General features: G+C 48.7%; 9 protein-coding genes across 9 annotated transcripts; 4 read left to right on the top strand and 5 right to left on the bottom strand.

Annotated features, from left to right (window-relative positions):
* Window positions 1-2,912: 2,912 nt before the first annotated feature.
* BC939DRAFT_527165 (uncharacterized protein) lies at window positions 2,913-4,107 on the bottom strand. The gene is made up of 2 exons (XM_051561402.1): window positions 3,678-4,107; window positions 2,913-3,530 (listed from the first exon to the last, which is right to left on the bottom strand). The coding sequence occupies exons 1-2, from the start codon at window positions 3,784-3,786 to the stop codon at window positions 3,142-3,144; spliced, it is 498 nt and encodes a 165-aa protein (XP_051414242.1). The 5' UTR covers window positions 3,787-4,107; the 3' UTR covers window positions 2,913-3,141.
* A 3,856-nt stretch (window positions 4,108-7,963) lies between these two features.
* BC939DRAFT_394942 (Aspartate/glutamate/uridylate kinase) lies at window positions 7,964-10,156 on the bottom strand (the record flags this gene model as incomplete). Its single annotated transcript, XM_051552191.1, has 5 exons — window positions 7,964-8,874; window positions 8,977-9,220; window positions 9,334-9,523; window positions 9,785-9,865; window positions 10,026-10,156. 5 exons carry the CDS (start codon window positions 10,154-10,156, stop codon window positions 7,964-7,966), a joined length of 1,557 nt encoding a protein of 518 aa, XP_051414241.1.
* Window positions 10,157-10,285: 129 nt separating this feature from the next.
* Window positions 10,286-11,218, top strand: BC939DRAFT_445096 (uncharacterized protein). Its single transcript, XM_051554761.1, has 2 exons — window positions 10,286-10,306; window positions 10,495-11,218. The coding sequence occupies exons 1-2, from the start codon at window positions 10,299-10,301 to the stop codon at window positions 11,000-11,002; spliced, it is 516 nt and encodes a 171-aa protein (XP_051414240.1). The 5' UTR covers window positions 10,286-10,298; the 3' UTR covers window positions 11,003-11,218.
* Window positions 11,219-12,452, top strand: BC939DRAFT_445088 (uncharacterized protein). Its single transcript, XM_051554760.1, is given in 4 exon segments — window positions 11,219-11,359; window positions 11,374-11,376; window positions 11,747-11,786; window positions 12,158-12,452. The coding sequence occupies 4 exon segments, from the start codon at window positions 11,296-11,298 to the stop codon at window positions 12,339-12,341; spliced, it is 291 nt and encodes a 96-aa protein (XP_051414239.1). The 5' UTR covers window positions 11,219-11,295; the 3' UTR covers window positions 12,342-12,452.
* A 739-nt stretch (window positions 12,453-13,191) lies between these two features.
* On the bottom strand, window positions 13,192-14,692 carry BC939DRAFT_475287 (uncharacterized protein; the record flags this gene model as incomplete). Its single annotated transcript, XM_051558486.1, has 2 exons — window positions 13,192-13,226; window positions 13,339-14,692. 2 exons carry the CDS (start codon window positions 14,690-14,692, stop codon window positions 13,192-13,194), a joined length of 1,389 nt encoding a protein of 462 aa, XP_051414238.1.
* A 1,355-nt stretch (window positions 14,693-16,047) lies between these two features.
* On the top strand, window positions 16,048-19,351 carry BC939DRAFT_445082 (uncharacterized protein). Its single transcript, XM_051554759.1, has 5 exons — window positions 16,048-16,415; window positions 16,596-16,702; window positions 17,074-17,406; window positions 17,640-17,754; window positions 17,860-19,351. The coding sequence occupies exons 1-5, from the start codon at window positions 16,286-16,288 to the stop codon at window positions 19,284-19,286; spliced, it is 2,112 nt and encodes a 703-aa protein (XP_051414237.1). The 5' UTR covers window positions 16,048-16,285; the 3' UTR covers window positions 19,287-19,351.
* A 147-nt stretch (window positions 19,352-19,498) lies between these two features.
* On the bottom strand, window positions 19,499-20,720 carry BC939DRAFT_445080 (uncharacterized protein). Its single transcript, XM_051554758.1, has 2 exons — window positions 20,322-20,720; window positions 19,499-20,193 (listed from the first exon to the last, which is right to left on the bottom strand). The coding sequence occupies exons 1-2, from the start codon at window positions 20,617-20,619 to the stop codon at window positions 19,535-19,537; spliced, it is 957 nt and encodes a 318-aa protein (XP_051414236.1). The 5' UTR covers window positions 20,620-20,720; the 3' UTR covers window positions 19,499-19,534.
* A 1,495-nt stretch (window positions 20,721-22,215) lies between these two features.
* Window positions 22,216-23,411, top strand: BC939DRAFT_408895 (diphthine synthase). The gene is made up of 2 exons (XM_051552895.1): window positions 22,216-22,511; window positions 22,616-23,411. The coding sequence occupies exons 1-2, from the start codon at window positions 22,377-22,379 to the stop codon at window positions 23,336-23,338; spliced, it is 858 nt and encodes a 285-aa protein (XP_051414235.1). The 5' UTR covers window positions 22,216-22,376; the 3' UTR covers window positions 23,339-23,411.
* Window positions 23,412-23,560: 149 nt separating this feature from the next.
* BC939DRAFT_475283 (uncharacterized protein) lies at window positions 23,561-25,453 on the bottom strand (the record flags this gene model as incomplete). Its single annotated transcript, XM_051558485.1, has 2 exons — window positions 23,561-25,099; window positions 25,235-25,453. The coding sequence occupies 2 exons, from the start codon at window positions 25,451-25,453 to the stop codon at window positions 23,561-23,563; spliced, it is 1,758 nt and encodes a 585-aa protein (XP_051414234.1).
* Between the last annotated feature and the right edge of the window lie 148 nt (window positions 25,454-25,601).

The raw sequence follows: 25,601 nt of genomic DNA, 5'->3' as shown, positions 1-25,601 counted from the left end.
GCAGCTGATGGAAGCGGGACTACGGTTTCAAATCTCGATCGTATATTGAGGAGGCTCACCAAAGATACAAACCTGGGCATCAAGGAAATGTCGCCGGACGTTTTCGCGGGCATTATCTGCGCCGAAAATCCGAATAGAATTCATAACGATCTTAGGGGGAAGTTATGGCGACTGTTGAGCGGCCACAAGAACCTTACTCCGTTTGCTAATCTGCCGATCCTCAAGACGATCAATGGTTCGATGGTACGACTGGGGGAGGGAGCCACAGGATTGGAACTATCACGAATTCCATTTCAATTCAAGAGACAGGTCGACAAACTCGCCTGCTTAATACAGGATCTCGGCTTTGTGGTCTTTGATGCAGACGATAACGGCAGACATCCGTATCTGATGAGCGCTGGAGTAGAGCTGGACGCGAGACTAATTCTGAAGGTCATTGCCTCAAAATGCTCAGGGTTTCCAAGTAGTCGGACAATCAGCAAAGTAGAAGCGGAGGTTTTGCGGGAGCTGATCATGGATGCCGGTGACGAGCTCAATGATAGCGCTCGAGCACTTGGCGTACTTCGGATATGGAAATCGTGGGAACACACCAGCAACAACCAGGATCTGCCTTTGATCCCTGCACAGGGATCCTACTTTGTGGAGGGAAATTACAGCCTACGAAATTTGGGTCGCTTTCCGGATGTCATCTGTAGCGAATACTGCAAGTTTTTCATAACAGTGGGTGCGATACCCTTGAACGCGGTTTCTGCGGCCCAGAATCGAGTGATACCAGCCATATTGAACGGGTCTCTGCGATGTGTCAAGGAGACAAAGACTGCCTACATTGATATGCTCTCAGCTATTGTGAGACTTGCGGCCAGTTCCAAGAAGAATAATCCATCAAAGGCTCTCCTGTTGACAACTCCTGTCATCCTCGCACGCGATGGTTCTCTTCGCACAAGCCGCGAGCTTTTCGACCCCACTGATCAACTTTTGCAAAGCCTCTTTTCCGGGGAGCCCTCCAAGTTCCCGGAAACGGCGCTATGGAGCAAGATCCACAATAACAAGAAGCTGTTCCAGTTTCGTGAGTCCTCTGAAGCGACCGTTCTGCGCGAGTGTGCACTATACCTACTAGACCTCACAAAGGGATTTTCTTCCTTGGAACCAACCGTGATCCGAGAGAAGGCCGCTTCTTTGGTTCGCTTCATCTACCAGCATCCTAGCACTCTCAATTGGATGGATCCTCAATGGAAGATTGTTCCGGTTGAACCCGTGGATCCTTCTCCGTTTAACGAAGAAGGCCTGAGCTTGCCATCTTCAGAGTACATGGCTTTCTCAGAACTGTTGGATAGTACGAAGCGCGACATTACCTGGACCCAGTGCGCATTCTTCCCTGAAACCCTGAAGCCTTCCCCTGAGTTCAGAAAGCATTTCCCTAGCGTTGGTGGGGAGCAACTCGTTCAAGTGATCAACCATCTCTCGGCTTTAGTGGAGATCCTGGCGCCTCAATCGGCTTCGGTGGATCAGCAGCTGGCATTGAAGGTATCGTTGTTCAAGGTCTACAAGGCGCTCCACGAATACGCTGATCGGGGTGCCGAAGAGAGGGAAATCGTTTCCAACATGCTGGACAGCAGAATGCAAGCCCCCTACATTCTCAACGGAGACGACAAGGATCCAAGTCTGGAGGAGTCGTGGTTATGGCCACATCAGCTCATGTTGGACATCGACAACAATATGGAGCGCCACCAGATTGTTCATCAAAAACTTCACTCTGTCCGTACGTTCTTGGTCGCCGCTGGAGTAGCGCAGATGCAGGCGGTGGAGGGCATGGTTGAGGTTCCGGTAGGAAGAGAAGTAGGAGAAATTGAGAGCCGTCTTCTAAATTGTTTCGAGTCGCAAGATCGGCAGAACGGGTTCATGGACGTCTTGTTCAAGTTTGCAGGAGGTCAAGAGATTCTGGCGCACAGATTCATGCTAGCGCACGCGAATGAATATTTCGCCCGACGCTTTACAGGAGCATGGGCCGAGATAACAACGCGAGACCCGATGGATCCTAGCATGATCGTGATTGATTTGTCGAGCCAGGAGGAGACCTACGAGGCTTTCTGGGGCCTGATATATTTTTTCTACGCTGACAAGCTCATCATCTCGAATGGGCCGCTCATTCCTCCCTCAGAGAGAAACCGAACCGTGGATCATATCGACGAGCTCCGCGACCGGGTGCAATATCTGATGGGACTCCAGCAGCTTGCGAATCGGTTTGATACTCCTCGATTGAAGGCCCTAGTCGCCTTTGAGGTCGTCACAGAAAAGAAGGTGATCCACAGTAATGTGTTTCAGGTCAAGTCACATGCAATGTTGAACCAGTCCATGGATATTCAAGATCACTGCGAAGAATACTTGAGGAAGAACGCGGTCAGTATCAGGACCTACCTCAACGGAGAGCTGCAGGCATACAGAGCCTCGTTGAGCGAACTCGCAGGAGAGAGCGACGGAGCACAGAGGGTGATACTGAGGGACGATATTGAGGAATTCAAGGGCTATTTGCAGGAACTGAGCACATTGGTTTGATGGAGGACATGGACAGAGGGATTCAATTTTAGGTATCTAACAACAATACAGAATCATACTTTATTACTATTACTCCTTACGTATGATTTTTTGAACCTTCGCGTTGAATTCCACATCAAGGTGGTTAAAAACGCCTCATGTTCATACTGGGCTCTCCCAGTGAGTCCTAATCCACTCTGCCTCTTTGATGCCCATAGTCTGGGTAGTACAGTGGAACTGAAAAGTCCATAAGTGGTGTAATCAATTCAGCAAATCAAGCTCTTTACAAAGTCGTAGATCCAAGCCACGCCGCATGCATAGCGTAGACTGTTCATCCTGGATGTTAAGGTGGGCAAGATCCGTTAGGAGCGACAGTTGTTCGAAAACTTTTTTTGTAGTCGATAATCCTCTTGTGTTTCCTGATCGCGTGCTTGCTCTTCTTCTACTCCAGCAGCTGCGGTATCTGCCGAGACGTCATCTGCGCTTGGAGTTGTTGCAGGTCCCCCCAAAGTTGATGAAGCAACCGAACGTCAACAGGTTAGTGCAGTTCCATGGCCGGCCACGGGCAATATCCTTGGCATGGACTTGAGTTGCAAGTAATGACTCCAATTAGGGACTGGACGACAGGATTTCTTGCACCATCATGCTTGTCAATGTAGGACACTTGCACAGATTGAGGGTCTCGATTGTCGCAAAGTGTTTATGGAATGCCTGGGAAGAGCGCGGCCAAAACCCGCATACGTCCAAAAAATGGCATCGCTTGAGCGCACTAAGAAGGATGGCCAAATCGTCATCCACCATACGATGTTCAGCAAAGTGTATAGACTCGAGCTGAGGCCAGGCAGCGGCAGCGGCATAAAGAGCAATCTTTTGAAGTGCTGCGTTGTCGGAAGTAGCATTACCGTCATAGAGCTTTAAGTATAGCCGTTGAAGATTGGAGCATCGGGATATCAGACTGATCCAGCGGCGGTTGATGTGAATGCCTACAGCAGTCATCTCTACAGAAGCGAGGTGAGAAAACACTGCGTCTTCGAGTATGACTTCGAGACAGGGAATCCTCACATGCCGGAATTTCAGCGTCTTAAGTTGTGTAAGCGTGTCCCAAAATGCTGAGGATGATGCCTAGTTGAGGGTTGAGTAACTACTCTTCAGCCGTCTGAGGCTCTTCAGCTCCTCCAGTGAAGCCCAGTCGATCTCGAGCCCTGCAAGTTTGAAGGAAGTGATAGAGGCGTGGCGAGGTACAAGGGCCGTCATTTCTGCCCTGACGATCGCAGAGTGAAATACAGGATGGTTCGGTAGGGGTGGTTCGCAGTAAAGATCGGATACAAAAAAATACGTGAAAAAGCGCGTCTGGCTCAGCCAATGGACCTGCTTTTACCACCACAACAGAACAGCAACAACGAAACCGGCTATCTGACGCACTCCTCATAGTCAATGAAGTCAATGAGTCGCGGCGAAGGTTCGATTATGATGAAGAATAAAAAGAAAGAAATGGGGTTTCCCAGAAAAAACAGCCCCTGGGCCCCTTCATTGCGAGTAGATGTGAATGTTGCACAGGTGCTCTCGGGGTTAAGATCTATGTGATGCCGTCGAGGCTGTGCATCGCCCGGGCCAGATATACGCGTCGATCACTATGTCCCTTCAATGCAGTGCGAGCACCAAGTGCAAACCCATTCATTATATTACTGACAAAGGCTTTTCTTGCTATTGTACATTTTCATCTTTTCATCTTTTCATCGTTTGGTTCAATCCTCACTCTCCTCACTCTTTATTTCATTTTCACATTGACGTTTGCTGGTTCTACGCTGACTAAGGTGTGGGGTTCGAAGCGATACATACAAAGGAAAGTGGATTGGCTTGCCATCAGTCAGTCTTACTTGGGAAAGTAAAGACTGTGCAGGGTACACCGCGGGCAGGTTGCAAGCCATGGTACCCCAGAAAAAACCACAAGGGAAAAAAAGTTCGGCTTTTGACCTTCTTATTTTTTGGGGGGTGGGGAATTGTATTTTTCTTGTTCTTGTTCTTTTTTCTTTTTTTCTTTTCTTTTTTTCTTTTCTTTTTTTCTTTTCTTTTTTTCTTTTTTTCTTTTTTCTTTTTTCTTTTTTTTAGAGAGGTGTAATAAAGCAAGAGCAGAAGCAAGAGCAGAAGCCGAGGCCTAAGCAAATGCCAGAGTCAGAGCAGTGATAGATGCGCAAGTCCAAGCAAAAGCAAAAGCAATAGCAAAGGCAGATGGAGAAGCAAAAGCAGATGTCGAAGCCAAAGCAAAAGCAACGCCGGAGCAGAAGCAAAAGCAAAAGTCCAAACAAAAGCAAAAGCGAAAACAAAAGCCAGAGCACAAGCAAGAGCAAAAGCGGAAGCTTAGGCAAATGCCAGAGTCGGAGCAGTGATAGATGCAAAAGTCCAAGCAAAAGCAAAAGCAAAAGCAAAAGCAAAAGCAAAAGTAAACAAAGGAAGAGAAGGGGAGAGAGAGAGAAAGCTAGAAGCAATAGAGACAAGGGAGCGCTGGGTGAGTGAGTGGGTGAGAGAGATACGAGAAGTGCAGGTGAACGAGACTGAGGTGAACAAGAGTGGAGAGAGCAGTGGGAGAGAGCAGTGGGAAAGAGCAGTGGGAGAGAGCAGTGGGAAAGAGCAGTGGGAGAGAGCAGTGGGAAAGAAGGGCAAGAGACAGCAGAAGTGAAGGACTGAGAGTGAAAGTGGGAGTAGCTGGAGCAGGGGTAAAGGTGGAAGAGGAGGAGGAGGAGGAGGAGGAGGAGGAGGAGGAGGAGGAGGAGGAAGAAGAGCTTACCTTGAAGACCAGGAAGAAGACCGGGGAGAAGATGAGGAAGAAAAGAGAGAAGAGAGAAGAGAGAAGGGAGAGAAAAAGAGGAGGGCTTCATATTCGGTCCTCGATAGACACTCCCTCCTCCACGACAGACGGCACACGTCATCGCTGCTGTCTGCAGCGAAGAGAGTGTCTTCGAGCAGCCTCCTATCGGTATAGTCTTTTCGGGACTTTCACATGAAAGAAAAAGAGATAGTGGGCGATAGACAGCACGGAGACAGTGGACAGAGAGACAAGCAAGGAAATGATGGTGGCAAAACCGGTGACCTATCGGGACATGAATACACTTTGGTGGTAAGATAGTCTGGTCTTGACAGCAAAGGAGCAAAGAGAGGGAGAGAGGGAGAGAGGAGAGGGAGCGAGGGAGTGAGGAAGTGAGGGAGTGAGGGAGTGAGGATGAGAGAATGGGAGGATGAGAGGATGAGAGGTCTCCTTTGATGAGCATGCAAGCATGGAATAGAAAGAAAACAATAGACAGAAAAGACATGGCAAAGGTAATGCCACCACAAGAGTGTCTCAGTCAGGACGTCTATCGAAGCAGCCAATGATGTAATGATGTACCTGGGAGTGTGCAAGGATATAGAGAGAGACAAAGACACAGGAACAAGCAGCAAGGAAAGAGAACGAGTGAGACAAGGAAGAAGCGGCTACGGCGACGATGGCCATACAGGTCACATACAGCAATACTATCTTCTTGCAGCAGTACGCGGGCAGACAATGGTCCCTAAAGGCAATACACCGTGAGTATGTTGGACTCGGACCAAATTGTCTATTCCAACATAACCACTGCTGGCTGCATCCTCTCCAGCTTTTTTTTTTTTTTTTTTTTTTTTTCTTATTTCATCAAGTGCTCACATACAGCTGTGCTGTGCGGCATATAGCCTATTTTACACGCTGCCCCTGTGTTCGATAGCTGGACCGAGTCCAGATATTAACTCAAACCACCGAGCAATGACTTATTGCTCGGTCGCTTGTAATTAAAGGTCCCTCTCTTGTTGTTCTCATTGATTTTGGACAGTCATATTTCTCATGCTGCATCCACTCCTCAAGAAAAATCAGCCTGCTACAGACAACACCACCAAGTGAGGGGCACACGTCGTAGCTGCGGACAGCAGCACTGGGAGTCGCAGAATGGGCTGTCACCAACAACACAGGTGTCTCTGTCGAGGGATTGTCCATGTGTATCATGTGTATGCGCATACTCTCTGCAGCACTTCATTTCTTCCATATTAGTCCATATTAGTCCATATTGGTCCATATTAGTATACCCACCGCACGAGAAATCTGCAGCCGTGGTTAAAAATGGGCGCAGTCCACAATTTCGAATTTCGAAATGTCCCCTCACAAATCTGAACCCAAACCTTGTTTTAGATGGCGTAGCAGCTTACGAGCTCCAGAAGAAACAGAGAAAGGGGATGATGCCGCTGACGACAGAAATCGCTGTCGCGGGTTTGCACCCGGATCCAGGACCAAAGGAGAATGGAAACAATATTGAGACAGCCGGCCCCAGACCTTTCCATGTGCTATCATGTCCTCAAGAGCTACATCCTCCGCTTCGTTTTTATCCACCCCAAAATCCATGAACGATACGTATTTGTATAGGTCTCTATGGCAGTATGGCCCGCCTATTGGTCGATCATGGGATTTTAACTCGACACTGATGGAACGCGAACCTGTTCAGAAAGCTCTACCGGTCACTGTGGCCTGGCTGCTCACGCCTTACTCTGGCATTCGGGGATGAATCATCAAGGATAGCCTATCCATGGAGCATCGTGACGCTGCATGGGCTGAACTCGTCACGTCCATACGACTACTGCAGGGCTGGAAGAGTGGGCAAAGGAGAGAGAGTCAGATATATCGAATGATGCGCAGTGTTGGCCACAGCTCGAACTCTTTTAGATCGAGATTCTGAAGGGGATACCAGGGTGTTCTGGGAGGCATGGGCTTTTGTGTAGAAAAATCGTCCGCGAACTATTGTCCGGTTCAATGTCAGAACAGGGTCCAAAATAAAAAGGCCAATCTAATAAACCGTCTTCAAGGTGGTTGAGTTTATCCCGATGAGGATGATGCTCATCAAACAGTAGTCGAGAAAAGACCGTGCTTCTCAAAGAGAGTCTCGGCGCTCGGTCCAAAATGTCTTGATGAATGTGCTTTCAACCAATGCTTCCAGTTCATATGGACACTCATCTTTCAAGGATAAAAAGGCATGAATACACGATGCAGCCGCTCTGTCGCCTGCAGCCGTAGTGACCTGTAAATCCGCAGTCAGAACATAGAGAGGCTCCTCAGAACGCACAAATACAGCTCCACCCAAATTCTTTACTCTTTCGAACACAGCCATTCGCTGACTCGGATTGATTTCCCTATGTACAAAACATGATTCCGCTCTGCTTGGATCTTTACTTCCCCCTCTTTCCATATCATCAAAGAAGTTACGAAGCTATGCTGATTCATCACGAGTCTATGCTTAATGTTTATTGATGATTATGCAGTTTAAATACGCCGCTTCAGCAAGCCATATTAAAAGAAAGAGAAAGAAGAGAAAAAGGAAAAATAAATAAAACAAAACATAAATACGTCCGCTTTTTGCTCGAGCCAGTTGCCCTTGTTCTAAAAGTACTGGGACTCGGCTTCTCTCCCCACATTACTCAACAGCTCCTCATGGATCACATTCATCGCCTGAAGTGCCTGTCTCTCCAGGATGACACAGGAAATATTAATCTCGGATGCGCCCTGCGAGATCATCTCTAAGTTGATCCCGGCCTTCGCGAGCGTCGAGAACATCCTCCCCGAGATACCGACCATGTTCTTCATCTGCTTGCCGACCAGCGACAAGATCGCCATGTCCTTGGTCACATCCACGGTCCCGATGCTCCTCAACTGCCGCATCGCCTTCTCCATCGCCTTCTCGTTCACATTCGCACCCAACGCCATCGAAACATGCACCTCCGAGGTCGAAATCAAATCCACCGCAATCCCATGCGTGTCCAAAGTCCCAAAGATCTGCGCAAAGAACCCATGCGAGACCGATTTGCGGTTCGAGTGCACGTTGAGGACCCACACATTATCCTTGATCGTCACCGCCGTAGGATGCCGCCTTGACAGATCCAGTTGATATCCGTTCTCGAGCAAGACCTTCGACGACGGAGGAGGGGTCATGCGTCCGGTCGGCGTCGATACTCCTGAGGCATTATCCGGAAAGATGACCGTCCCTGGACCCATGGGGCTCATAACGTTTTTGATACGAATAGGGATCTGGGCGCGGATGACCTGTTCCATCGTAAAGGGATGGATGACTTCGGATCCGTAGTACGTCAACTCGGAGGCTTCCTCGGGTGTGATGATGTTAAGAAGGCGTGCGTTTTTAACCTTGCGGGGATCAGCAGTGAAGATCCCGTCGACTTCCTTCCATACTTGTAGCTCCTCTGCATCCAATCCGACCGCGATGAGCGCTGCGGCGAGATCTGTGTAACCGCGACCAATGCTGGTCAGCAGACTGCCCGGTACTGGCCCAAAGAAACCTGGATTATGTAAAAAGCGAAATGTATACGTTAATGCTTTGTTGTTGTTGTTTTTTGGTGATTAAAATCCAATACACAGCTGTATGGTGCTATCCATTTTACCAGTAACGACAGGAACACGGTTGCCGCACTTGGATATGACGCCTGCAAAAACTCTGGACATATAATCGTAAAAGTTTTGATCCAAGCAGTTCACGTCGAACACTGCCTCGATGACGCTCTCCAGACTAACGAATTCGGTCTCCACTCCACGATCTTCCAGCATCCCTGCTACGATTCTGCAGGACAATCTCTCTCCAACTGCCATGATAATGTCCTTTGATCTCGGCGAGATCTCTTCGATCGTCTATGACCAACGAACGGTGAAACACGAAAGCAAATAAGAAATGTAATCCCTATTCAGCACATCATATAAAAAAATAAATAAAAGAATAAATAAATAAAAAGCATGGTATTTACCTGCACAGCCTTCAAGAAGGCGAGGAGTCGGTTACAGTCCTGATTGAGTTCGTCTTCAATGCGCTTCAAGATAAGCGGGTCCGAGATATGTTGCCGGGCGGTATTGATGTGGTCCTCTCTGATATCCTGGACTGTCTGCTTAAATTCGACCGAACCAGGTTCCATAGCCGACGCTGCTGCCCTCAGTAACCTACAAGCATGTACATGAGAAGCCATGTGAATCACCGTTAGTCTCCTTTCCCCGCGATCAAAAAAAATGCAGACTGCGATTTTTTTTTTTTGATCTGTCGACAGATCTCATCATTGGCCCACGGTGTTACGGAATGTGGGGAATACTTTTAGAATGGGCGGAGTGTGAAGGGAATAAAAAAAACAAGGTCATATCTCAATGAAAAAAGACGCCATAGCGATCCAATCCTTTGTTTTAGCTCAAGGCAAATGCTTTCTTTACCTGTTGGTCGTTCCTAGAGTCTTGGACTCGCTACTCCTTGCCGAGCAGACCACTACCACTCGATTCGTTGGGAGATATGATCTATTGTTAAGAAATGTAAAGCGAATGGTTGTCAGGGCATGTGCGCTGTTTCCAGGTGGACAGCTGCTCGAACTCGATTGCCATTGCCATTGCCATTGCCATGGCCATGGCCATGGCGAATCGTTTTTTTTTTTTTTTTCCAAATGAAGAGATTGCTTACTGGACGATGGTCCCGGTGATGGTCTCGACAAACTTTCCAATGCTGGTGCCACCAAACTTTTGTACGAGCCATGGTTTCTTGGATTGGTCCTGGAGTGAGGGCGAAGGTGTCGCATGGTTGATCTCCAGCATCATATGTGGCGGAAGCGAACGCTTGGTTGCTGACAGCGAAGGTGACGATGGCGACGAGGAGAGCGGAGTCGACATTGTGTTTAGGTTGTCCCTGTTGTTACTGGAGGAGGAGGAGGTAGTAGTGCAAGAGAAATGTTCAAAAATGAAGGGCTATTGCAGCGGTAGAAAAGGAGTGGTGCAATTGATTTAAAACGGGAGGTTGAATCGAGTGAGGAAAGAAGAAGAAAGAGGAAAGAAGAGAAGGAAGAGGAAGGAGAGCAGGAGAGAAGGAGTTCTGAGAAAGATGTAAAGAAGAGAGGAAGAAGAAGAGGAGGAGGGAGCATCGATCTGGCCCCAACCTTGTTCGCACTGAAGGTGACTCAACACCAAATGCAATCTGTTTTGGTCCTCCTCTCTTTTTTGGTGGCAAACACAAATGGACCCTGCGTAGCCATTCATTTATTCATACGCAAGGGGAGGGGCACCATGCCACGGACCCTTTATCATAACTTGCTTCTCAGGGAAGAGGGGCATCATCGCCATGAACGCAATCCTACAGGCCATACCCTCCCATGTCCTGTCTTGTTTATCCCCCACGAACAACATCTTACTGGACAGGGCATAGCTGGGTCGAGCGAGAAAGCAAGAGAGCCGTCGAGTCAGAGTGATTCGATCGTGGCGTGCTCATCCACCCACTCACTTCAAGGCACCGGAGCACAGACCTCATTTGCTTGCACGAGTCTTTTTTGTTTCCCTTCAATGCTGCAGCTCAGCATGTCCATCCTCAACCCTCAGAGGAGAGCCCTCTGTTGCCTCAACTCGCTCGTCCGATATGCATCATATACCGCTGCACATCATCACAGCTAGACTACGTGCACTAAAATGCACATAGTTCATATGGGGTCAATTGCCATTTATTGATATAGTCACTTTCGAGCCAAACCCGAGAAACGGGTTTGCTGTAACTCACTTCGCGTTCAGGGCAAAAAAAAAGATCCTATGATGATGACATCATGTGATGACCCCGTCGATTCTCTTTTTCATCCACTTCTTCTTTTGCTGAACTTCTTCTCATCTTGCACTTCATCTTCCCACCACCTCGTCCACTCCCTTTAAAGAAAGAAAAAAAACCCCTCCCTCTCTCCGTACACTTCACGAAAATGGTCAACTTCAGCGGTGCCGATATCTTCCTCTTCGTCGTCGGATTCTTCCTGCCTCCTCTTGTAAGTTCACAGACTCCGAATTCGAGAATTCAAGGGGGGGAAGCGAAACAAAGTTGCTGCTGCGACAACTGACCTGACTAGTGCCCAAGGAGGCCAGCGAACCCTAAACAGTCGTGTTCATGTCAATGCCATGTCATGTCCATGCTGTTGCTGCCATTCAGTGAACAGAAAAGACGACAACACTCACTCACCCACTCTTCGTCCCTACTTCTTTTTCCACCATAGGCCGGTAAATCCTAGAAACGACTTTTTATCAAGATTTGACATTTGATATTTTTATCCGAAGGGTCAATTCGCAATCAAAAGGCGCGATTGATTTTGATTGCAATTGTTCACACGATACTGACGCGCTTGCTTGCACACGTTCCTTTAACAACCGCTTCAATAGTCGGTCTCAAGCAGGGATGCGGTGCTGACTTCCTCATCAGGTAAGGAAAAGGAACAGTAAAAGGAAAACAGCAACGGAACTCGTCGCAGGAAACAGGGACAGCTGGAAAAAAAAGACAGGAACATGGAGGCAATTGAAGACAGGATTTTGACCCATAGCAGCAAAGAAAAAAAACCACCCAATCCGCGTTTTCCTTTTGCGCCATTTTTCTTCCCTCCCCCCCTCTCTTGTTTCTGGCCGTACTGCATGTACTGCATTGGCGCGACTTCAAATCGAAGAACACGTTTTTCTTCAATGCTCTCTTGTCCACCACAGCCCATTGGCGAGTAAACAAAAGAACCTGGAACCAAACAGACCGTCTTCCCCTGATATCGCTCTATACGTTTTAACCGGCGCTGTCTCTCTCTTTAGTATCGGATTGACCCTCCTCGGACATGTTCCCGGCATCATCTATTCCTGGTACATCATCTACAAGAACAGGGACGAGCCCAACGTCTCCAACCGCTACCACGGACGCACCTACGTCGCCGTCCCTCAGCAGCCAAACTACCAGGCCACCGCCCCTGCGGCCGGTGTCCCACGCCCCGTCAACTAAGGTCCCCTATTCTATCCTGGATGAATGAGATATGGAATAAATCAGACCCTTTTTCAATATTCACAGGCATTTTCATGTTCAAAATAAACCATATATTTACATTTCCACATGCATTATTAGTCTCTTCTCCTGTAGCATTTTTTATTAAGCTGAACTCACTCCGAAAGGACTACAAAGGCGCTACAAAGGCGCTACAAACACCTCCCCCCTCCCCCAATACTGTATACCCATCTCTTGTAAACCAACAATATAGAATAAAGACCGAACAATGAGTAATGAAAAGAAAAACGAAAATGGACATATGCAAAGCACATACAAACTCCTCCAGAGTGAGTAATAGAAAGAATAAAAGATGACAACAAGATGACCCGTATGATACATGCAATAGAAAGCGATAGCGCGATTAAAAGAGTACAAGATCGACAAAAGAAGAAGAAATAACCACAAAGAGGACAAAGGAAGAGGGCAAAAGAAGGGAGAAAGGAAAGGTGAAAGGAAGGGAAAAGGGACAAAGAGAGAGTGAGGAGTGGTGGAAAAAAAAAAAAGACAAAAGGAAAGAAATAAGCAAACAATGCGGGTTCATCTTGCCGTCTGTCAAGAACAAATTTCAACTTCGCGACGATGCCCTAAGTGGAGGGGCTGCAAATGCAAAGCGAGCAGGAAAGAGCGAGCAGGAAAGAGCGAGCAGGAAAGAGCGAGCAGGAAAGAGCGAGCAGGAAAGAGCGAGCAGGAAAGAGCGAGCAGGAAAGAGTGAGCAGGAAAGAGTGAGCAGGAAAGAGCCAGCAGGAAAGAGCAAGAGGAGATCCAACAGAACCAGAACCAGTCCGCTTCATGTTGTCATTCTAGCCACTTAGGCATCCGCCCTGTGCTTCTTACTGACTTCACCTATCAAAAGAAAAAAGGATTGTGCCAAGAGCGCATTAGACATTGTTCAAAAAGTACGACATCGAGAGTAAAAGACATCCATTTTAATGTAATCTGGGGCAAGGTAACTTACGATCAGGGCTGAGCTCGTTCACAAGGTCATCGCCCAGCAGGTTGATCATCTCTTCAATACTTCTCTTGGGCGACCTAGCCGTAGGCGAAGGCGAGCCGTGCTCGTCCTCCTCGCCAGACTCATAGTCTTCCTCATAGGCCTTGTCGTCAAAACAGGCTAGGGAATCAACGTCAATCTCGGAAACATCAATATTCTCGTCGATATGAACCCGAATATCGTTTCCAGAATTGACAGCGTCTTCAATCCTTGCGCCCTCCTCTGACATTCCTGTGTCGGCTAGTATCACTTGGTCTGAATTCAAACTTTCGTTCTGTCTATCAACGGCTGCAACTACATCTAGAAGATAAGGGCGGGATGATGTTAAAATAGATGAATCGTCAAGCTTTGCACCAAAGAAGTATTGTTCAAGAGTCGAATGCACCATACTTGCTAGCGCTGGCTCTGCCAAATCCGTAATGTCATCCTCAGCTACGGCATGCGATATTGATTGTGCCTTGGTTTCTCTTCGGTTCCCCAAGCGGCTCAAATGCGACAGAAAGGTCTCTTGAATACTCAGCTCGATGCGGAATGGTTCCAGAAGCATTTCTTGGCCCTGTGTTTCCGACGCGTCCATGTAAAGATGAACCAGCTTCACAAGCGAACACTTGGATGCGGCGCCTTCGTGCTCAAGTAACCAGAGGTCCTCCAGACCCTTGAAAACCATGCCCAGTTCGTAATACGCTGAGTCCGCTCCGTAGCGGGGCTCAAGCAAGTCCTTTCGCAGATGAGTGAAGAGAACCAAGAGTGGCTCGTCGAGAAGTGAGCTATTGTTGGCAAACAAGAGTGTACCTCGGGCCGATGTTGCTACGTGCGATGCTTTGAAGGCTTTAGACGAGGAATAGAATAGCTCGTACAGAGTGTCATCGAAGATAAGCTCGATCAAAGGAAGGGACGGGGCAACGTCGGTATCCTGCTTCAGATGAATGGCTATGTCGCTGTCACCACCCGACACCGCCTCGTTATTCTGGGGCTCCAATACACCTTCCTCTTGCTCCAATACACCTTCCCCTTGCTCCTTGGCTATGTTCTCGGGGACCTCTGCAGTAGAAATCAACACTGTCTCCAGTTGGTTTTCAGCAGTCTTTGAAATATCATCGTCCAAGAAATCATTTTCCTCTTCATCATCGTCCTCGAGTAGATATCTGATTGGCCCCGCTGTGTCATGCGAAGAGGCATATGACCTCATACACTGCGCACAACCTAATCCCTTCTCAGATCCATGCTGGCAGGGCAAGGGCGAACCGCCAGGTGGCCATGGATGATAAGGTGAAGCGCTTGTAGCATAGATATCTGCTGGGAAGGTCTCCATTTGCATTGTTCTCAGTATCCTGAGTGGGGGTGGAACTGTGGTAGTCTTGCTGTTGCTGAAAATAGAAGAGGGTCGCAAGAAAGGCGGCAAAAAAAAAACCTGTTAAGTGCTGCGGTAAAATCCTTATGGTAGGTTGTTGTCGAGGGTCGTTCTAATCGGCCTTGCTTGTTCTGGGGTACCTAATGATGAGAGTGAACGTTAAGAGTACAGGAAGAAAGAATAGAGACACAAGTGAAGTCGCGATGGGATCAATATAGTGAAAGATTAAAGGTGGATGTGGAAGGATGAAGGATGAAGAATGAAGTGGTTGTTTGAGAAAAAGATTTTTTAATGCTCGCCTGAGCAAACAAATTGAAGAGCCATTGCACGTGATATATCTTAGAATAGTTTTCTGCCACTAAATCGAAGTGCCGGACTCCAGATTACCGCCATATCCCAACACGGGACTTTGAGGGAGGTATTACAAGCAATTGACTGCCGCATAGAAAGATTATAAAGGACACTATGCGGCTAGAGTCCAATCGGAACTTGCACAATATGGTATATCAGACTGGTCAGGAAACCGTGTATAAAGCAGGGAAAGATGAGAGGACAAGAGGCAGTTGATCTGCATAAATAAATATGGATAGGCAGTCAAGGCCCTACGATTCAACTGCTTCTTCGGTATGATCGATGGGGCCTGTGTGATAGCATGTTTGGAATGTTGAATGGCAAACAAAAAAAAAAAAAAAAGAGAGCGAAGCGGGAGACCAGGATAGCTGTGTTCGTGAGATGGGCTACCATGAATCATGTGAGGCAATTGCCACTTATTTGAAGGAGAGAGAGAGAGAGGTTGGGATTGTGCGGGGGTGTAGATGGATACGATGATGTGCATGCAGTAGTAATTGTAATGACAATAATGGTGGTACCAAGTGTAGTGGTAATAACAACAGCGGGGTGCACTTGCCTCTCTAGCTTGATGGGGCAACTACCACAACAATAACAACAACAGCAACGGGGGTCCGTGGAAAAGTTGAGCCGTATTATTTTCTCTGGTGTGGTTACTTTCTCACGCTTGTAAATAAGATTTCCAAAGGATTGTGGATGGTTGGGCTAACCCCCAATCTCGCTGTCTGTTGGCTGCTGAAGGGGTTTAGCCCCACCCACTCCCTCGTTCTCCCCCCACCCCAATGTTTTGTACATACACCTTCTATTTATTAATATCTAATATCGTATCGGTGGGTGGAGTGGATGCGTGTGTCCTACCTGCCCTGACCGTCTGTCTGTCTGTCCCGTCCGAGCGGAGAAGGGAATAAAATATGAGGAAAGAGCGAATCAGAGCCATAGTCGGCCAAAGTCTACCTAGTCTACCTGACTGTGCCTGACCTCTGACTAAGAAAAGTCACCTCATCTCACTCCTCATTCATTCATCCTTCACCCCCTCATTCCTTCCTCTGCTTCTTCTTCTTATTCTTCTTCTTCTTCTTTCTGTCCTCTTCATCCCATCCTTTTTTTTCTTCTTCTCCGCTCTTCTTTTCCATATTTTATCTATTTCATACTCACTTTTCATTCTCATTTTCATTTTCATTTTCTCCAACTGATCTATATACAACAAAAACCATGCCAGCCCCAATCAACAACCAGGGCATGGACCCCAACCCCCGCAAGATGTGGGAACCCACCGACCTCGAGAACAAGGAGATGGAAAAGTTCCGTCAATTCGTCAACCAGAAGCACTCGCTCTCTCTCAGTATGACCTATGCCTTTCCTTTTTTTTTTCCCTTATCTTTCTATCCTTTAATTGTGTCTTCAACTGCATTTTGCATTTGCAGTTGCAGATGCACCACCCCAAGAATACCAGCCAGTCTTAACCCAATTTTCGATCGATCTATTTGCTTATTTGGATTTTTTTTTTTTTTTAAAAATATAGCCAACTACAGTGATCTTTGGCAGTGGTCCGTGGACGAGATCGAAGACTTCTGGACCGCCGTCTGGGAGTACACCAATGTCATCTCTTCGACCCCACACTCTGGACCTGTAAGTCATTATTAACCCTCATTCCCCTGGACCCTAGATTCGATCCCCTGTAGATCAATCGATAATTGATCCAGAAGAAAGAAGTGAGGGCGGAGGAGAATTTCTGAAATGGATTATTTGCTGGTACCCTTTTAACAAATGGACAAAAAAAAACCATCATTCCATGGACTCTTGGAACTTGTTGTATTGCATGCGACAATACCCAATGTAGCCTCTGGCTTTTATCATCCCTCTTTCGCTTACAAATGATATATATTTTTCCGCTTTGTTTTTATACATGTGTGTATCCGTGTACCTCCTATACATCACACTCACAGCGGCTTTATCATATCTCTCTTTTAAAAAAAAACTCAACGCACTGACTCACACAGGTCGTGGATGGATCAGGTCCGATGGACAACTTCCCGGCCTGGTTTGGATCCGCTCGTCTGAACTTTGCAGAGAACGCCCTCTGGTGCAAGGACCCGACCAAGACTGCGATCATCGCCACGGGAGAATTGCAATCAAAGCCGACTCGAATCTCTTATGCGGACCTCTATACCCGTGTCCGCCAGTGTGCCAAGGCTATGCGCAAGGCTGGTGTCGTCCAGGGTGACCGTGTGGCGGGTTATATTTCCAACTGCCCAGAGGCGATCATTGCCATGCTCGCGGCTTCGTCCATCGGTGCGATCTGGAGCTCGACCTCGCCTGATTTTGGAACTGTCGTAAGTTGGAATCGAATCCAATCGAATGGAAAGAGCAAAGAAAAAAGAGAATGACAAAAAAAAAAAAGAAAAAAAGACGGACATGGGTTCTATTGGATACATAATGAACTTGGTAGACCAGCTCATTTTGAGTTGGCGAAAAGCGGGATCAGGTCATGTCCATCTTGGTCAACTTTGCTCACTTTTTTCTTTCATATGGGCATTTTTTTTTTTTTTATTTGTTTGTACTATAGGGTGTGCTCGATCGATTCTCGCAGATCAAGCCCAAGCTACTCTTCTCCGTCAACGCCGTTGTCTACAACGGTCGTCCTCATGACCACATCCAAAAGCTTCGCCAAGTCCTCGAAGGTAAAAGGCCAAAACGCATGCAAAAGTCGATGAAGAAGGCAAGGAAATAAGAGGCGAGTAGAGGAGTCTCGGTAACTCAACATGCTCTACTTCTGTTCAACATAGGACTGGATATGGTCGAGAAGGTGATCCTGATTCCATTCGTGCCTTCAGTGCCCTGCGACTCCTCCGCCGTGGAGAAGGGCATGACCTGGTCAGAGTTCCTTGCCACCTCTGGAGAACCTACAGTATCTTCATCAGAATCAGCACCATCATCATCCAACACAACAGTAACACAGGACCAGGAACTCATCGAATTCGAACCTCTGCCTTTCAACCACCCACTCTACATCCTCTTCTCATCTGGCACAACAGGCAAGCCCAAATGTATCGTCCACTCTGCTGGTGGCATGCTTCTCCAACACAAGAAGGAACACATCCTGCATGGAAACCTCAATTCGTCGGATATCCTCTTCCAGTACACTACCACGGGTTGGATGATGTGGAACTGGCTCGTCTCCGGCCTGACCCTGGGCGCGACCGTCGTCCTTTTTGACGGCTCCCCTTTCAAACCCAGTCCCTCAGCCCTCTGGGATTTGATCGATCAGGAGAAGGTCACGGCGTTCGGAACGAGTGCTAAATACATCCAGGCGATCCAAGACGTCAATTACTTCCCGAACCAACAGAACAACCTGACCTCGCTGCATTCGATCTACTCGACGGGATCGCCGCTCAAGCCCGAAAGCTTTGATTTTGTATATGAGCATATCAAGAAGGACGTCCTGCTGGGATCCATCACAGGAGGCACGGATATCTGCTCGCTCTTTGCGTCCCACAACGCAGCCCTCCCGGTCTATCGCGGCGAGATCCAGTGCCGCTCACTCGGCATGAAGATCGAGGCCTGGGCCGCACCCCAGAAGGCCGTCTTTGGTGAATCCGGCGACCTGGTCTGCTCCCGTCTCTTTCCCTGCATGCCCGTTTACTTCTGGGACGATCCCGGACATAAGAAGTACAGGGCTGCGTACTTTGACAACTACCCCGGTGTATGGTACCACGGTGACTTTGTCTGGATCAACCCCAACACCGGCGGAATCGTCATGCTCGGAAGGAGCGACGGTACCCTGAACCCGAACGGCGTGCGCTTCGGGTCCGCAGAGATTTATAATATCGTCGATACCTACCCAGAAGTCGAAGATTCCTTGTGTGTGGGCCAGATCACCAAGGACGGAACGGATGAGCGCGTGGTCCTGTTCTTGAAGATCGTCAAGAAGAATGACGGAAGCGAAGAGGTCGACGAGGTCGACGAGGTCGATGAACCCTTGGACTTGGAGTTGGTCTCGAGGATCAAGACCCACATCCGTAACCAGCTCAGTCCACGCCACGTCCCGGCCTTTGTTCTCAAGACCACGGATATCCCCTATACCATCAACGGAAAGAAGGTCGAGATCGCCGTCAAGAAGATCATCTCTGGACAGACCATCGTCCCCTCGGGCACCTTGGTCAACCCCGAGTCCTTGAAGCTCTACTATGACATTCCAGAGCTGAGACAGTAAACACTATCGAGCTCAGGAAATCGATACGATCATTAAGAGAGCGTTTACCCCTCCCCTTCCCCCCCCCCCCCCCCCCCCCCCCCCCGTATGTAGAGCCGAGACATGGCGAGTAGAACAGAACACATAGCATTTTCATATTTTAATCATCTCTAAAGGATACACCCATAAACCATTTTATATATTTTTTTTACAAGCAAAAAAAAAAAAAAAACAACACATGTGCACGATTATCAAAGTAGCCTTATATTTCATGAAGCAGAGGGTGTATTAGGTGCAGGTGTCGAACTCGAACTCGAGGCCGCACTAGCCCTCCGTGCGGCCTCCTCCTCTTGGAGTAACTCTTGCTTAAACCTCATCTGCTTCTCCAGCTCCAACTGATGCTGTCTCTCCAATTCCTTCCTCTCTATCTCCCTCCTCTTCTGCTCCTCCTCTTCCTCCGTTAACTTCACACCCTGTTGCGTCTGCATCTCTTGCTGCTGCTGCTGCTGATGCTGTTGTTGTTGTTCTTGCAGCTGTTGCTGTTGCTGCAACTCCTGCATCTGTCGGATCTGAGCCATCATCTGCTGTTTCTCCTGCTCCTCCTGTCGTAACCGTTCCAGCATCAACCGCTGTTGCTGTTCAATCATCGCGGCCTCGGCCTTCCGTTGCTGGAGTAATTGTACTTGATGTAATTCCAGTTGCTCGCGCAGGGCCTTCGCTTGAGATTGCACGACTTCCTTTTGGTCCGATACCCTCTTGTGCTCTTCCCGTTCGTCGTCCAAACCCAGGCGCAATGCCAGGATGTCGAGGCCGCTGGATGAATTGGTCGCTGTTGATTTTGTGGCGATGGTCTTGATAAGACGGTTGTATTTGGTATACAGCGCATCCTTGCGTCTATGAATCAATAATGCTCTCGCATTCAGCTCCACTGGTGAAAAAAAAAAAAAAAAAAAAAAAATTGTTCAATAAGATGTAGCACAAACGTTAATATAGCTTCTCAACAAAAAAAATCACAACCAAGCTTTTTTTTTTTTTTTTTTTTTTGTCGCCACATACCTTCCGATCGGTTATTAAAGGCCCTGGCTTGGGCATCAATATCCTGTGTCGGATACTGGAACACATGAAAGGGTAATAACCTCTCGATCGCATCCTGTAACGATGAGAACGGGGTCCGATAATCCGGTCTCCTCAAGTTCCTATGTGTCGCCTGCAACTCCATCGCCATCCCCGTCCGCACGCTATCATGATGTTCTGCAATCTGCTGTTGAAGCTGCTCTTCCACCGTTTTGGGTCCACTCGATGTCGGTGTCCCTGTCCCTGTCCCTGATTGTGACGTCGAGACCAACCCTGCCATCCGCGCCGCTGCCGCTGCTACTGCAGCTGCTGGTGACACAGTCCCTGGTCCTGATGATGCTCCCGATGAGGACGTTACTGCCGCTGCCGCTGCCGCTGCTGCTGCTGCTGCTGAGGCCGCCGCTGCCGCCTGTAACCGCTGCTGTTGCTGCTGCAATAACTGTTGGTTCGCCAACGGAAACTGTCCCTGAAAACTCGCCTGCGGCTTCTGGTACGGATGCCCATTTGCCATGATACCCGTCCTTCCTGCCTTATTCGAATCCTGCTGCCCTTGCTGCTGCTGTTGCTGCTGTTGCTGTTGCTGCTCCAATAACTGCTGCTGCATCAGCTTCTTTTTCGAATACTTCCCCGTCTTATTATACCGCCTTGTCGTCTTTTGTGGTTGTCCATCGGGACCCGCGGAGCTAGTGGGGGTCGAGGGTGCAGAGGGTGAGGACCGATGAGAGCCTGAACTCACTGGTGTGGATGCGGACGAAACTCCAGGACTGCCGTTCGTACTGCCCAATGGCGCGATTGGCCGTACACCCTGCATTTGTGCCAGTGTCTGTATCTGGGCCTGTGCCTGCGCCTGCGCTTGTGCCATCTGAACCTGTTGTGTCTGAGCTTGTGATGCAGCAATGACTTGTGCGGTAGTCTGTTGATGGTGAAGTAGATTGATTTCTGCGAGAAGCCGTTCCCGTTGATCCTGAGAAAGTGATTGGACGGACATGTTGTCGGGTAACTTGTAGATGACCTGGTCTTTGGTCTTGATCATGAGCACAGTCAGTCCTGCCATCTGGATATGGGTGACGGTCTCCCCCGGATCTGAACCTGCGGTGGTTGTAGTGGTGGTGGCGGTGGCGGCAGTGGTAGGTGTCTAACAGAGCATGGTAACATTGATAGTATGATTAGTAGTGTGATAGATGCTTGAGGTCGTTCTTCCTTGTTGAAGAGTCAGGAGGAAAGTCAGCTTACAGATGGCGTTGCCATGGCGAAATACGTGTGTTCAGACACCCTGAGAGATCAATCCTGCAAATATAGGTGGGAGGGGTATCGTGAGTCTTGGTCGTGTGTGTTCAGGCAATTGATTGATTAGAGTGTCCAGCAGTGTGGTGTAGATCCTTGGTGAAGACTTTGATACGTGTCGAAACAGGACAAACATGGTCATAAGAAAGGTGAGGAAAGCATGGCTTTATCTGTCAGTCCGTGGTATCGCACAGCAGAGGCTGCATGGGTTACATGCATCATTATGGACATGGTGTAGTCATGGTCATGTATGGTCATGGTTATGGTCATAGTCATGGATAGGGGAACAAGGACAAGGTGAGCCTTGTTCAAGTATGCTGTGTTGTGCAGGGTAGGGCAAGTGCAGCGAAGTGTTGGGGGGAGCTGTGTGGGTGGATGTGCTGTGGCAAGATTGAGATCGGAGGAGGAGCAAGAGAGACAAAGAGGTGGTCGCTGATGGAAAGTGTACCTTTGGCTTTGTTGATTGATCTCCTGTTCCTTGTTTTTCGTCGTTCCTCCGTTGCTGCTGTTGCTGTGTCCACTTTTACTTTTCCTGAAATTAAAAAAAAAAAAAAGTCGAGTGATCTGAATGCGATTTGCATTCCCTTTTGCCGTCAAAGTCATAGTCCTACCTGCGGACGAAAAATTTTATGGTGGGCAGGCATTCGCCTTGGCTCGTCAAGTCAGCTGACACTCGCCCTTGGCCATCAACCACCAGCCAACTCCACTTTCATGATTTGATCTGATCTGATCTAATCTAACCTGACCACAACCATGCTCTACGTTATCGGCCTCGGTCTCTCAGACGAGCGCGACATCACCGTCAAGGGCCTCGATGCCGTCAAGTCTTGTGAGCGTATCTATCTCGAGGCATACACCTCGATCCTCATGGTCGATAAGGAGAAGCTGGTAACGCACCTTTTCTTTGTCTCTCCTTCCTCTCTTTGTCCGTTATTCATCATCCACTATAGCTTTATGTTCATCACTAACAATCAATACCGTCGTGACACTAGGAAGAGTTCTACGGCAAGTCAGTGACGGTCGCAGACCGCGAAATGGTCGAGTCCGAGTCTGACACGATCCTCGACAACGCCCAGAACGTCAATGTCGCCTTTCTCGTCGTCGGCGACCCCTTCGGCGCCACCACCCACACCGACCTTGTCATCCGCGCCAAGGAACTCTCCATCCCCGTCGAAACCATCCACAACGCCTCCATCATGAACGCTATCGGCGCCTGTGGTCTCCAGCTCTATAACTTTGGTCAGACCATCTCTATGGTCTGGTTCACCGACACCTGGCGCCCAGATTCATGGTACCCACGCGTCAAGGAAAACCGGGATATTGGACTTCACACTCTCTGCCTGCTCGATATCAAGGTCAAGGAGCAATCTCTCGAGAACATGGCCCGCGGACGAAAGATCTACGAACCTCCACGCTATATGACCGTCAACACCTGTCTGGAACAGATGCTCGAGATCGAGGAGAAGAGGAATGAGAAGGCGTATGGACCCGAGACTTTGGCCATTGGATGTGTCAGACTCGGCACACGTACTCAACTGTTCATCTCCGGAACCATGGAACAACTCTTGGACGAGGATTTCGGTGCACCTTTGCACTCGTTAGTCTTGATCGGACGGAGGATGCATGTCATGGAGGCCGAAATGGTCCGTGGCTTCTGTCCTGAAAAGTACCGTGCCAAATTTGACGAGATCTACAAGCGCGATTACGAGACCTAAACATCTCCTCACCTCATCCATCATTTCCCTTCTTACCCTATGGTATATCATATTTAATAAATGTTTTTTAAAGAGAATATCTGGCAGTAATCTTTATTACACAGTGACGCCGCGTGGTATGATGTGAATGTATAGCATGAATAAAATTACAATATATGGACAAAGAAGAGAGGAGAAGAAGAGAAAGTAAAGCAAAAAAAAAAAAAAAAAAAAGAGTGGGGATTAAGAAAGATGAAGGTACTCAGCCCCGTAGACGTGGTGGTTTATGATGTGGGTCAGATCCGTGCTGGCAGCATGAATAGCTTCCTCCACAGGCTTAATCACCAGCTCCGGGTACTGCTGACCTCTCATCATGGCCAGTGTGTCATACGCTTTGTCCAACATACTGTTCTCCAGATACGCCGTCACCATGCTGTGATACGTCGAAGGTTCCTTGACAATCGAACCCGGCACCTTGGGCAAATGAGGATCCGTCATCGCATTGAACACGCCTTCCGCCGCAGCAAGGTCCTCGGCCTGACCAAACCCGCGGATCATTGTGTTTTCAATGTACGTACTCGAGGGCTGTCCAGACGCCAAAAGTTCGTTCCGCACCTCGATAGCCCGGCGGAGGTTCCTGTCCGTAATATAGCTCTCGATCATTGACTGATATGCAGGTCCCTTAGGGGTGATACCCACCTTCAGCATATTATCAAACACGACCTCCGCTGTGGACACATCCCGATGCTCAACGCCGTACGCATGAATAAGCGCTCCATAGTGGGCTTCGGTCGCTCGAACTGGTCCACGCTTCAACGACTGGATTAAGCGGTTCGCCTCCGTCAGGTCGTAGGGTGCAATGCAGGCAAAGGCTTCGATCAGCAACGTGTATGTGTGTTCAGTTGGCGCCAGTTTTCGCTGCAGCATGTCCTGGTAGTACTCCAATGCTGCATTTCGATCCTTCTTTTGGCGAACGTAAAACTGGATCATGGCGTTGTGAGGCCCTTGACGTGGATGGTAGTTGGGGCTGTTGGTCATCTCCTTGAATAGGTTACGGGCCATGTCCTCGCTTCCGACTCGAGTGCAAGCGCTGATAAGTGTACCGTAAGTGATGGCGTTCGGTCGAATGCTCTGCATGATCATGTCCTCATAGACCTCCAGGACGCGTTCGATCTTGCGTCCACGAGACAGCTTTCCGATTACGACGTTATAGAAAAAGATATTGGGCTTGATGTTATGCCGCTTGACCTCCTCCAGGATCCTGAGAGCATCATGTGCCTCATCAATCGCTCCAGTGGTCGTCGCAATCAGCAGGGTCGCATATCCTGTCGCATCCGGGAATTGACCAAGGTTGACGATGTCGTCGTAGTTCCTCTTGGCTGCGGCCATGTCGCCCAGAGTTGCATTTGCCACCAACATGGCATTGTAGACTTCGTACTCGGCTGCTCTGCGATGAGTCATATCTTGGATGGCCTCGACCGAGTGCATGGCAAGTTGGTAAAGCTCCTGGTAGTTGGTGGTCCTCTCCTTCTCTCTCTTGGCACAGACCTGGATCGTGTCTGCAAACGCCTGGGGAGATGGAAGCTGGTTCCTGCTGACCATCTTGGAAATCTCCTCCAGTGCGACAGCAGCGTATCCAAATCGACACGCACGGATAATAGCCTCAGAGGGATCCCCGTGGCGAAGCGCAATCTGAGCACTGGGGTTGTGGGATTTGTTGAAGTTGCCGCCATTGTTGCTGCGACGGTTGTTGTTGGGACTTTGGCGCTGCTGCTGCTGGTACTGGTGTTGACTATGTTGCTGTTGCGGCTGTTGCTTGTATTGAGGCTGTTGTTGCTGATGGTTCTGATGTCGCTGCTGCTGCTGCTGCTGCTGCTGCTGCTGCTGCTGCTGCTGTTGCTGCTGCTGTGGCTCGACATGCTTCTCTTCAGGAATGGCGGGCTTGAATCCAGGGTAAATCTCCTGCACTGCAGTATCCCAGGCAAGCTGCCCCGAGTAGTCGCCAAGAGTCACGAACGAAAGTGATATCTTTGAGCACATCTCCTGGCTAGGGACAATGCCCATTTCCTTACTATCCAGCAAAACCTCAATCAATTGTCGGTATCGAATGCCGCTTTTGACGAGCGACGCCTGCATCGCAAGCAGTGCCTCAATGTCGGAACTGTCCACCAGTAGCTTTTTAATGGAGCTCAGTCCTGTTGTCGACTTTAGGTGGCGATAGGTCCTCAGCGTTCCGTCTGCGATTCCTGAGGATGCAAGCAAGTCATATCTATTGGAAATGCGG

The sequence above is a fragment of the Gamsiella multidivaricata genome, assembly GCF_025024155.1.
Source record: "Gamsiella multidivaricata strain RSA 2152 chromosome Unknown BC939scaffold_18, whole genome shotgun sequence".
Classification (NCBI taxonomy): domain Eukaryota; kingdom Fungi; phylum Mortierellomycota; class Mortierellomycetes; order Mortierellales; family Mortierellaceae; genus Gamsiella; species Gamsiella multidivaricata.
The sequence above is the reverse complement of the archived record's forward strand: the minus strand, read 5'-3'. Positions and strand labels throughout refer to the sequence as shown.

Bases quoted from the DNA above. Each gene is read 5' to 3' on its own strand.
- BC939DRAFT_527165 (XM_051561402.1), bottom strand. From the start codon at position 3,786: ATGACGGCCCTTGTACCTCGCCACGCCTCTATCACTTCCTTCAAACTT. The intron at 3,531-3,677 runs GTAGTTACTCAA...TCGCTTCTGTAG, and splicing joins GAGCCTCAGACGGCTGAAGA to AGATGACTGCTGTAGGCATT.
- BC939DRAFT_445088 (XM_051554760.1), top strand. From the start codon at position 11,296: ATGGTCAACTTCAGCGGTGCCGATATCTTCCTCTTCGTCGTCGGATTC. The intron at 11,787-12,157 runs GTAAGGAAAAGG...CTCTCTCTTTAG, and splicing joins GGTGCTGACTTCCTCATCAG to TATCGGATTGACCCTCCTCG.
- BC939DRAFT_445082 (XM_051554759.1), top strand. From the start codon at position 16,286: ATGCCAGCCCCAATCAACAACCAGGGCATGGACCCCAACCCCCGCAAG. The intron at 16,416-16,595 runs GTATGACCTATG...TTAAAAATATAG, and splicing joins GAAGCACTCGCTCTCTCTCA to CCAACTACAGTGATCTTTGG. The intron at 17,407-17,639 runs GTAAGTTGGAAT...TTTGTACTATAG, and splicing joins CGCCTGATTTTGGAACTGTC to GGTGTGCTCGATCGATTCTC.
- BC939DRAFT_445080 (XM_051554758.1), bottom strand. From the start codon at position 20,619: ATGGCAGGGTTGGTCTCGACGTCACAATCAGGGACAGGGACAGGGACA. The intron at 20,194-20,321 runs GTATGTGGCGAC...TTTTTTCACCAG, and splicing joins CTTTAATAACCGATCGGAAG to TGGAGCTGAATGCGAGAGCA.
- BC939DRAFT_408895 (XM_051552895.1), top strand. From the start codon at position 22,377: ATGCTCTACGTTATCGGCCTCGGTCTCTCAGACGAGCGCGACATCACC. The intron at 22,512-22,615 runs GTAACGCACCTT...TCGTGACACTAG, and splicing joins TGGTCGATAAGGAGAAGCTG to GAAGAGTTCTACGGCAAGTC.